At 40.3% G+C, this 12,146-nt stretch overlaps 1 protein-coding gene across 3 annotated transcripts in view; it reads right to left on the reverse strand.

Annotated features, from left to right (window-relative positions):
* Positions 1 to 12,146, reverse strand: part of ANKFN1 (ankyrin repeat and fibronectin type III domain containing 1) — a 378,383-nt gene that overhangs the window by 66,493 nt on the left and 299,744 nt on the right. For all 3 annotated transcript variants that reach the window (XM_088802168.1, XM_088802169.1, XM_088802167.1), the window contains exons 8-9: positions 6,369 to 6,466; positions 3,941 to 4,031 (exon numbers count right to left, since the gene is read on the reverse strand). In XM_088802168.1, the coding sequence (XP_088658294.1) occupies positions 3,941 to 4,031; positions 6,369 to 6,466 (189 nt within the window). The remainder of the gene's footprint in view (positions 1 to 3,940; positions 4,032 to 6,368; positions 6,467 to 12,146) is intronic.

Genomic DNA, 12,146 nt, shown 5'->3' on the forward strand with positions numbered 1-12,146 from the left:
GGCAATGTTTGAGGTAACGAACTCCAAGTGGCCCTTGGACTATCTCGACCATCCCGGGTGTCTGGGCCCAATGAGAATGAATATTGCTCTCACGGATTCCCAAAGGCCATTACAAGTTTGTTCCCCTAGTTGGATAAATACATCTGACGTACTCATGATAAGATGAGCACTGTGGCTTGCGTGAGTAAGACTCCTGGGTGGCTGAATTACTACCTGGCCCCGAACATGCTAATACAGTCTAATGAGTGTTAATACTACCATCAATGCAAGGGGAGATGAAATGGAGCTGGCTCAGTCAGCTGAGCCCTATTACATCAGAGGCCAGCTCGAGTTGATGACTTTATGATACATTAGAAAATTGCTAATGCGAAATTGCAGCCCCAGTGAACACTGGATACGATGCCAAGGTTTTTGGAAAGAATGAGTTTTTCTCATAGATGTTTGGAAGGTTCTGACGACTACATAAAATAGGAGACTTTAGGGATGAGGGAGAAAATTGAAAATATATTAAGAAATCAGGAACCTGACAGGAATAAACTTAGTGTGGTAGGAAAAGAGCAGATTGTGCCACATAATACAGTTCACTGTTCTGGTAATGAGACATTTCAATTGCAACACAATGCAGAGCTAACATTCGCTGGCGATATCAGGGCTTTCCTGATCGTAACTCAGACAAGCCTGTCTGGGTCCTTTTCTCTTATTATGTACCATACCATATAACATAAGTCTATAAAAACACATTAAGGTCTTTTGTAAAAATATTAAAAAAAAGTTTTATAGCTTACTGGAACATATGACCCAATTTCCAATTACTCTGTCATGTTAGAATACATTGTCTTCTAGTAAATATTTGAATACTGATAAGTGTTACATCACAATGTCATACTCTGTTTATAAACAGAACCAGAGTGTTTTTATATTGTTCTTTCCAAGTGATATGGCATGTCTGCAGCAACTGTAACAGCATGTTTGCATTCCAGTTCTTTGCCAGATCTCTCTACTCATCCACTGCGCTGGTTTAGAAAGCGACACCACTTACTATGTCAATTACCAAGTAATGAGGGACTCTTCCCAGTCTTGGACAATGGTTCTTGTCATTCTGGAGAGAGCTCTTCAAATGGGCGGGGAGGGAGAGTGTCTGAATAGAATTGGAAGTTTAAGGAATGGGCACATCTGATGTTTATAAGTAAATGCATCCATATGCAGATCAAAATTTTCATGGGGTGTGCGTTTGGAGTGGGTTTCCCAGGGCCCTACATTCAGGTCCGTTGACACTAACATTGTTTTGCTTTTCTGTCCCTTTTATCTCTCCATCTCCAGTAATACGAGGTGGGACAATTAAGTTCCTGAACTCATCCTAGAGAAAGTGCTACATAGCTCATTGCTGAATATCACTGCTGTCACCTTCGAAGTACTCCCCTTGGGAAGCTATGCACTGATGCCAGTGCCTAGTCCACCCTTCAATGCAATTTGGAAACTTTTTCTGGAATAGCCATGATTGCTGTAGTCAGTCGTATTACCCTTGATATCCTGAATGTCATCAAAATGTCTTCCTTTCAATATTTCCTTTATCTTTGGGTAAAGAAAGAAGTCACTGGGGGCCAGATCAGGTGAGTAGGGAGGGTGTTCCAATACAGTTATTTGTTTACTGGCTGAAAGCTCCCTCACAGACAGTGCCGTGTGACCTGGTGCATTGTCGTGATGCAAGAGCCACGAATTGTTGGCAAAAATTTCAGGTTGTCTAACTTTTTCACACAGTCTTTTCAGCACTTCCAAATAGTAAACCTGGTTAACTGTTTGTCCAGTTGGTACAAATTCATAATGAATAATCCCTCTGATATCAAAAAAGGTTAACAACATTGTTGCAACAAGTCCGCGAACTTAATTGTCACAGACCTCGTACATGTGTACTCTTTTTTTCTCCCTGGGAATGACACTGGTTTTGCAATATTCCCAGTTTGAGTTTCTGACAAGTTTTCAATAAGAAAGATGTCCCAATAAGACTGGAATAATTAAACCACCAAATGTTAGGGGATGCAGGGGCCTTAGAGATCCCGGTACCAGTGGTCTAAGGCTCTGCGTGGCCTAGGTTAGCCAACTGAATGCACCCGAGGTGGGAGTGAGGAATGGCTGGCCAGCTCTGAGTCTACCTGTCTGCCTGAGGGCAGGGCACTGGGTACCACAGCAGGGTCCTAAGCAGTTCAGGCTTGAATCCTGGGTCAGCCGCATATCAGACCTGTGACCTCGGGCAATATCCTCTCCTAAACCCCATTTCCTATTATCAGAGGAGGGGGACGAGGGTGTGGACCTGACTTCAGGGCTTGCTAACTTGATGATGTTGGTCTCTATGTACCTATGTGCCTCTATGTTAGTAGTTCCCTTGTCAGTAAAATGGTCTAATAATAAAAATCACCTCAATAGGTTTGTTAAATGAGTTGATCCATGAAGAGTTCTTAGGTGAACATGCAGATATAATGAGTCTCGTAAACGTTAGCCCTGATGGTGATAGTGGTGCAATTGATGATGCTTATTCACAAGCCGGGAACAGTGATGAATGACTGTTGTGAGGACGAAGTGAGACACGGTGTGCGAAAACCCTAAATGCACCACCTGAGTCGTGGTTGGTCCTGGGTAAAGGGTTGTTAGAATGCTTGAAAAATAGATACGTATAAGAAAAAGGAAACTAAAGAGCCCATATCTCATAACCCAAATATTCACTATTAAATTTGGATGGTTACATGCAGACATGCCTACCTAATTATAGTTAAGCTCACAGTTTAAATGTTACATAAAAAAAAAAAAAGAATTGTTATATATATTTTTTTTACATAAAGCTTATATTGTAAGAATTTCTTCTACACAATGAATGGTTTTTTAAAAACACCATTTGTAGTGGTTACATTTTGTTCTGTAGCATGGATACTATGTCATGCTTTCTTTAACCATTAAGTTTAATATTGGATATTTGTCCTCTCCTCCACGCTATGTTGATATTTCACTGTATCAATATATTGCTGCACTGCACATATTTGTACATACTGTTTGTCTACATCTGGTCTCTTAGCTGAGAGTCCTAGATGTGTAATTATGGGATAGAAAGAAATGAATGTTTTTGTGGCAGCTGATACATATGGCAAATTGTGTTCCTTCTACAAAGCATGCAACAGTTGGCATTCTCACAAGAAGCATGTTATACCGTGTTAAACTATCACATTAGTGAAGATCTAAAACAAATTACAATACACTTCAGAGCAATAGGCTCATCATGAAGAAAATCTATCATATGATATGCCTGGACTTTTTTTTCTGGTTAATTAAATTTTCTGGTTAATAGAGTTACCACATATACCAGGGCTTAAATTACTGATCTTCAAATAACCAGAAGAGGCTTTTGCTGGTTTTTTGCCAGCTGCCACTACAAATATTATAGGTTGTATTTGTGGCAGAGCGTAGCAGAGTGCGCATTGCTAAGAAAGATTTTCTTCCAACAGAACGGAAGTAAGATTTGTTAGATTCTGATGCAGAAGGGGAGATAAGAGCTAAAATGGACTGTGGGTGCTCTGAGCCAGCCAGTCTCACTGTGGCATTTCACTACATCCCCACAGAAGCTGTGTGAAAGGGTACAATCCGACCCATTCTATAGGTGCCGAATTGAGACTCAGAGAGTTTAAGTAGCTTTTGAAGGCCAAACAGCGAGTAAAAGGTATAACGGGTATCAGATTCGGTCTTGCTGGTTACAAATTCTCTCTCCGTTCATTCCACTGAGCTGCCTCCCAGGGGAACATTTCCGCAGAGGAGTCATTCATTATGTGGCCCGGATGCTACTCTGAGTGGCCCTGAGCAGTAGGGAGAGGGAATGACAGTAGCAGCCCAAGGATGGAGTGGGAGTTGGAGCCTGTCGCCAGGCTTGAGGGACAGACAGTTCACAGCCACCACCTACTAGAAGGACAGGCACATGCTGGGGTCGTGGTCTGAGCAGCTCCCCATCCTTTCATGTTATAAGCCGAGACTTGAACAAAATACTGTTGTCCCTGCAAAGTAGCGAAATAAAGAGAATGAGGCATCAGAAATTTTATTGAATCACCTTTATCCTAGACGCAGATTCCCGTGTCTGATGAATTCATTTATCCTTTGGGAATGAACTATCCCACCACCCCTTCTTTAGCTTGCCAGCTTTTCTTGATAATTATTTTTATATTTTATGGTAATAAATATATTTGGGGCACCCTCTTAGTTTCTTTTTTTCCCAAATGGAATATTGTAAGTGCTTTTTCTGACCCATCCAAAACAATTATACACCAATTTTTAAAAGCTACGTTTCTACAAGATTTACCAAAAGGAGCAATTTCTCACCCTTACCTCCTTATCTTCCCTTCCCCAGAGGCAACCACAACCACCATCACCATTTTAAGCCAATCAACTTGCTTTAGAAATTAACAAGTTATAATGAACATCTTTTCAGATTAGTGATTAAAGGTCTGTTTTATTATTTTAGTGGCTGCATAGTGCTTCACTATGGGCAAATATAGTCATTTATTTCCCCAATCCCTCATGTGTGGACATTTAGTTTATTTCCATACTTTATGCCACAAAAAATAATGCTGCAATAAACATCCTTTACTCAGCTAATCAAATTTTTTAAAAATGAATTCTTTGCTGTTATTTCAATTTTAAAACCATTATTAAAATAATGGCTTATATTTTTTAATGTCCTATGGAATTATGAATTAAGGAGTTATTTTTGTTTGCTTATAATCTTTTAAAATATTTTGTATGGTTTTCTGTTTTTGCTTGGAGGAGGTTCCCTACCCCACCGCTGGTGAACCCAAAAGGGCATTTTAGAAGCCAGCATTTGATAAAACATTGCTTGCAAAAATTGTAAAATTTAAGTTAAAAAAAAAAGAGCAATCTTTGTAGAGCCCTTGCTAAGGGTTTAATAATATTGGCCTCACCATATCATAAAGTTAAAAAATTTTAACATTAAAAATGGGTTTCTATGTACTCAAGGTTATGGAGATTCTGGAGAAGTGAAAATCTACTTCTCGGCTTTTATGTGATTAGGACAGTGTCTGCGTTGTTCTCATTGGACGACCAAGTGGAAAATCTTAATCCCTATAAAAATTAGTTCAAATATTAGAGAAACTCTCTATGGAGAGTTTTCCATTTTTATCACCATATCGCGTTTTCTTTTAAGCAAAGGAAATTCCCTAGGGCTCTCTGCTGGCCCTCTCCCATCATGTGAGCTATAGAGTTGGGAACCAGTCTTCTACCGACCGATAACATCTCTAGGGGCCACCCACTCAGGGGTTTGTTTGTTCTGGTAATCCACAGTTTTGGCCCCTGGTAGAGATATGTGATTAGGACTAAAAGTCAAGATTCTGTGGTGGTGACCCAACCACCAAGAATTCTATTAGAATAAACTGGTTCAAACTTGAAGAGATGCAACCTCAGGTGGCTTTTTAATGCTGGATTTTCAGGATTATACTTTACATACAACTGTTTTAATTGACTACCCTTTTAGAAAAACAACAACAATAAAATTCTTCTACCTCTCGCATAGGTAGGTCCTAATCACATAAAAATCACAAATCTTTTTTTTTTTTTAATTGAAAAAAAAAAAGATTTGATGATCTGGTTTTGTTGCACTTTAATTGTTTGAGGAAATATGGTGTTTGTTTTGGTCTGAACTAATTTGCGAGGTGTTTTCATGGTTTGCATTTCATATGTTTATATGGTTTATAGTTCTATAGATAACTGATGTTTAAGTTTATATTGGTTAAACAAATAAGCACAGTTTGTTCCAGTTTTTCATTCACAGTTTAAATTGGTTCAGGTTACTGAGAAATGTAGCTCCACTACATATAGTTTCTTTTTTGTGAAAGCAGATTTAGACAGGTTTTTTTCTTTTTTCTTTTTTTTTTTTTAATCAAGGGAAAAGGATTTCTCTCAGGAAATTGTGTGACTCCAATTGATGACTGATCTCAACCAGGCTGTGGGGGTGAGGGTTAGATGACGCTGTTATTTTTACCATCAGACATAGAGTCAAAATTGGATCTCTCAGAGCCTTTGATCCCCCCAAAGATTAGACTGTGATCCAGAAAGCAGCAGCTTTCAAGGCTTGCATGAGGCCAGTCGTTTTCTGATCTCCGTAGAACATGGCAGCTTACAAAGTGGTTCATGCTGTCTGCTCGCTCCTTTGTGGGGTTCAGATTATGGATACCAGACATATCACACTTAACGAGTGGCAGTTGTTGCCAGAGGACTGGGTGTTGGCTGTTGCTTCCAGAGGAGGCATTTGCTACCAGAATCCCAGTACAAAGAACAGGGTCAGGGGAATGGGAAATCTAATGGGAGGATTTGGCATTTACCGTTGTGAGTCCTGTAATCGTGCATCTCAGGGTCTGCAGATTTTCCATGATGATTTCTCCAGCCAAAGGACAAAAGTCTCTGGATATGCTCCATTCCACTGGAAATGGGGGGAGAGAGAGAGAAAGAGAGAGAGAGAGAGAGAGAGAGAGAAAGAGAGAGAGAGAGAGAGAGAGAGAGAGAGAGAGATTGAGTCATCTATCAAGAAGCATCATAGGAACTCTAGCATATAATCTCTCAAAAATAGTAGGTTTACCATCTTTTTCCTATATTGACACATCTAACATTCTCCTTGAGATGACAAGTTAGTTTCCAAGTTCACAATTATATTATAAAACAAGAGTGGAAAAATAATAATTATTCAACAGTGATTAATATACCTTAAATATATATATATATATACACACACACACATATGTATATGTAGATACTGGGGGTGCCAAAAAAATGTACACAAGTGGACACTTTGGTCAACATTGCTCAAGCAGTAGTTCACCGTAATCAGAAGTGTCTGGACGCTGATGGTAACCACTCTGAGCACCTCTTGTAATTGCAGAAGTCAAACGTGACTTGTATTCCTCTTTTGTTATCGGTATATATTGAGTTTACAATTTTAATAGTGTTTTTCCTTTCTTAAAATGTGTACATCTCTCTGGCACCCTCTGTATATGTACGCACACACATGTATGTATATGTATATACACACGCACATGCTCAGGTACATTATACGTAGAAGTTCATTGTATACAGAAGATAAGTTATTTATTGCACGTGAGAACCGAAGGGTTCATCAGGACATTGCCTTCTATTCATTCCCCAAGTCTGGTTTCTGCTTCACCGTCCTACTGAAAGTGCCACTTCACGGTCCGAGGGAAAGTCTCATCTCAAATAAAGAAGCCTCGTTTCATTTTCTTCTGCATAATTTGACACCTTCTCCTTCTGGAAACATTCTGTTCTTTCAGTGTCTTGTTTGCTGCTTCCTGGCCCCCCTTCTCCTTCCTGACGTCATCTCCCAGGCCTTTTCACTGACTTCTCTTCAGCCCTAGCATTTGGGATTTGTGGCTGACCTCTGTAAGGCGCCCTCCACACTTGACATCCCCAAGGTGGGCGTTCATTCATGGTTAAATCTAACACCCAAATGCTAACACCCCATCTTCCTGTGAGACAATGTTCTTTCATAACATTTTCCATTGGTTGAAAACACCATGATTAGGGAAGCCAAATGTTGCATCATCGGTCAAAAGTCTTAAGTGACAGTTGACACATGGTGAGATTTAAGGCAATCCTAAGTGAGGCAGGAGCTTAAGACACATTGAAAGACAAGGCGTGTTTGTTTCTCAACCTCAGGATGACAAGCTATAGGCCTTATGTTTAAATTATATTCTCTAGGACATTGAAATACTGCAAAATGAAGTCACGCCAGCCCTCAATCCTGCTGCTCCCCTAGGGTCACGCGATCTCTCTGCCTCGCTTTGTCATTCTCCGGGGAACCCCACCTCCTCTCCTCACTCTCTCAAAGCTGCTTCCTGAAATTCCCAGTGCTCTGATCTTCTTCAACAGCCTCCTCTCAGGACACCTTCCCACGGTGGCTTTCCTCCTTTCCCCTTGGTCTTAGCTGTACCCTCTCCTGCGCTTCCCCTACCTCTCGACTCGCTTTCCAGGCTCTGCCTGGTTCCTCCTTTTTTCTTCCTTCAATGTGATGCTTATTGGGGGACTGGCCCTTTTTTCACTCCACATGCTTGCTCTAGGTAGTGACTTATCCACGTTTATACCGCCAACTATGGCTCTTCGAATTGTAATTATGGGTGAAACCTCTTTTTGGAGCTCTCCTGTAAACCTCTACTCCACTTGAGTATCCCCTAAGTACTTCTCCTTGCCAAAAGACGTTTCTCCTCTTGTTTTCTCGGTTTTCAGCACCCGGCATTGCCACAGATCCAATCACCCAACCCCAAGTCCCAGCACATCCTTGCCTCCTCTCTTCCCCCCAATTTCTTACACTCAGTCAATTGCTAAACCCAGTCGGTTCTACTTTCAACATGTCGCCCATAAGTTTCCCTCTCCCCCCACCCTGAAATTACCCTAGAGCAGGTCTTTATAATTGGGAGCATCAACTCTACAGTCAACTTTTTATAGGCCTGACAGATCAAGTGATCAACTCTCCTAATTGATTTTTCTGTTCATTTCATCCTTATATACAATCCTCTTACTACAGTCTGAACTGTAGTTTAAAAATGCAGATCTAATGATTTCATTTCTCCACTTAAAATTTTTTCACAGTGCTTTCAAAATACAATGAAATCTTAACAATGCATTCAAGGACCTTTATAATCTGGTCCCAGCTTTACTCTACTATCCTTATCTTCTGCCATTTCCCAAAGCAAAGTCTTTGCTATAAACATCCCTGTTACCTGATTGCCGTGTGTGCTTTTCTGCCTCTGTGTCTTCTGCTCATCTTCCAACCTTCGCTTGGTGAAACCTTACTAATCCTTTAAGACCTAGCAAAGCCAACTCTAAATTCTTCAGGAGTAATTAAACACACCTGTTTCTGTGCTCCCACAGCCCTTTATTCATCTAAAACCAAGATTTATTTCATACATATTATGCTTTGTTGTATGTGTCTCTTCTCTTACACACACAGAATAGACTGGTTTTTCCAACATGGAGATACCGTTCTTCCATGTGAATCTTCTCTTGTCTCCCACCCTTTGATGCTCTCAGGCATATTGTAAAATCCAGTTAGAATCAAATGATAAAGGTTAGATGTTAACGCTCAAATCAGGTCTATACCTCCTTATATATACATTTTCTGAAATATATACACACATACACACACACATATATTTAATATATATGTTATATGTGTAAAGAATCACTTTCCAAAATGTTTTGTTCTGCTTATTATGAGCTACTAGTTCTTGAAGAAGTCAAGTCTCAGAAAGTAAAATTGGAGAGGATTTGTAATCAGAGAATAATGTTGCATATGAGTCTAGCTAAAGAAAAAAAAAGCAATCATTGAGGGAATTATCACAAACAAAATAAAATGAAAATCAGTAGCAAATGTGCAAAGACATCCAGAAAGAGCAAAGAATGTAGGCAAGTTCTGGAAACAAAAATATCATTGGTTCCATTGAGGCTTGCATGATTCACTGATGTGGTGAGGCTCCAAGCTCAAGGATGAGAATCAAGAGCTTCTGGTTCCAGGCTAAGGATTCAGGGTGACGTCCCAAAAGGAAGAGCTGGGGGTTAGTGGGAACAATACCAGATTATTTGGCAAGTGATTAATGAAAAGTTGCTCAAAGATACAATCTTTAAAATTTGTGAAGAAACAACTTATTTTTGAGTCAAAGCTGTTCATGTTCTGTTGAAATATGTTTTACAAGGCATGTTTCAGGTGGAAAAGAGGGCCTGGCTTCTTGAAAAACAAAACAAAAAACACAGAAGCAGGTTTGTAAGGAGGTGTGGTCCTGCTTTGGGAGTTAATAGAATGTGTGAAGCATTTAAATCTAATTAGATCTTGTAACACATCTGGATTTCAAAGGGGGAAGGGACTAGGGGAAGAGGAGATTCACATAGAAGGAAAAAAACTTCTCCTTGTTGGAATGGCCAATCTATTCGGGGGCAATAAGTAGTCTTTTCCCTCTATGTACTTCCCTGGGTTGGTGGACTCTTTTGACATATAAAAAGGAGCTTCTGGCCATGTAAAGAAAAAGAGAGGGAAACAGAGTGAGCAGCAATCACTTTGAGAGCCCACTGGGAATTCTAAGAAGGCAAGTTAGCGTGGTCTCTCTGGAAAGTTATATGTAGATAGTTTAAAGACTTAATATTAAAGCCATGAGAAAATCACATTTAAGCCTACTCTAAATCCCTGAAGGGCTGGAGCCATGTATATGAAGTTTAAAACTATATAAGACTTATAATTTTAAGATAAAGATCAGGGCAACTGTTTCTACTTAGGTCTGGGAAACACAAGCAGGGTTTAATCATGCAATGGCTCATAGCAGTTGCACATGAGCAAGAAAGGTACCAGACAAAACGTAGGTGTTAGTATTTCTGAAAATTTGGCTCCGGCTCAAACTGTGATTCACTATATTTATATCAAATAACTATGAATATTTTAAATGTGGCTCTTTGTTACTTTAACAAATATTTCATTTTAGTCTAAGCTTTAGAAATGTAGTCACTGGGGCAGGAAAGTTCTACTTCAACACCACCATTTTCCTGATGGCAGCCATCTAAACCAAAGGCTGAAAGCATAAGAAGAAAAAGAACTCCTGAAAGTCTGACCTTGTCACCTGAAGTCTATAACGAGAGGAAAAATGTCACAGCATCAGTGAGTAAGGTAGAAAATTAATGACCAGAAGAGTGAAGATGCACAAGCAGAGAACTTAGTCTAAAGGGCAGGTAAATCCCCAGCCTCATGTTGTGACTGTGTGATTTAATACATCCTGCTTTAACTGGTAACACTTCCAATTTTCAGACCAGCTTTAGGAGAGGAGACTATGCAAAAGTAAAGGCAGAAAGAAATAGCATCGCAACAATGTCTACTCAATTAAAAATACAACAACAACCTAAACATGCTACTGTCCAGGTTCTCCCTAAAGTCTGATGCCTCAAAGCCCAGAGTTGTTTTATCTTGTGTACACATCACGAGCGCACACTGTAAAACTTACCCTCTGGCCTCTTGCTGAGCCCCCCACCCAAACCCTCCACTCCAGTCTCACCAGTCACCTGACCTCAGATCCATTGCTCATGCTGTTTTCTCTTTCGGTACACTGTTTTCTGTTCTCAAATCTTCTTCCTTTTCATTCAAACAGGCCTGGTTCAAGGTCCTTTCTCATCTGTAGCTTTCTCTGGGTTTCCAAGAGAAGCTCCTTTGCCAATTTTCCCATGGCAATTTTAACATCTTTTACATGGCACTTGCATTATATTTATTTTTTTTAAGACTCTGTAAAGTTTATACGCTCTTTGGGGGCAAAGGACCATGTCGGATCAATACCAGTTTCCAAATCTCCTATCATAGCACCCAGTCCAGTACAGATGGCTCAGTAAATGTGGGGCGAATTGAATGCTTGATTCTTGACTTTGGAATGTTAAAACCTAAGTCAGACGCAAAGCTGATGCTAGTACATAAAGGATAAGAAAACAGTGTCAGAACAGAAAAAAATGTAGTCAAAAGAGGACAGACGTTGCTTGGGCTGCCCAGTAAGTGGTGGAGATGGAGACTAACTCCCGGCTTCCAGGTTCCCAGCATCCCCAGCTCTTCACTTGCCTGTACTGTCTCCTCAGGAACCAAAAAAATAAAAGTTTATTTCCTATTCCCTATCAGCACTTCTATGGAACCAAAACAGCATTCTTACTGGCCACACTCACCCCGGCGCCTTAGCTAATGAACGGAATTTGGCTAGACTGCCCAGCCCAGCAGCAGTGCATTAGGAAATCTTCCCCTGATCCATCTAATTGTGCAGTTTCTAACCTTTCGGGCCAACCATAGCACAAGAGGAAGAAAGAGGGAGAGAGGGACGTGCCGAGAAACCCAGAGAGGGATCAAATACAGTCCTTTCTAGAGATGAGAAGATGTGTCTTGCTGAAGCATGAACCCGCTCGACACTTGTGGGTTTTAAATTGGGAACTGACGTGAAAACTCTGGATCTGGGAATTCTGTTGAGCTCTGGCAAAACACGAGGTCGGAGCCGCTTGCATTTTTTATTTTCAATTCCCTTGGTAGTCCTAGGAGCAGGGGCATGCATTACATTCAAACAAGAATCTTTATTGTTTGCATA

Source organism: Rhinolophus sinicus, chromosome 12, assembly GCF_057876585.1.
Source record: "Rhinolophus sinicus isolate RSI-liver-muscle chromosome 12, RSI-T2T, whole genome shotgun sequence".
In the NCBI taxonomy this organism is placed as follows: domain Eukaryota; kingdom Metazoa; phylum Chordata; class Mammalia; order Chiroptera; family Rhinolophidae; genus Rhinolophus; species Rhinolophus sinicus.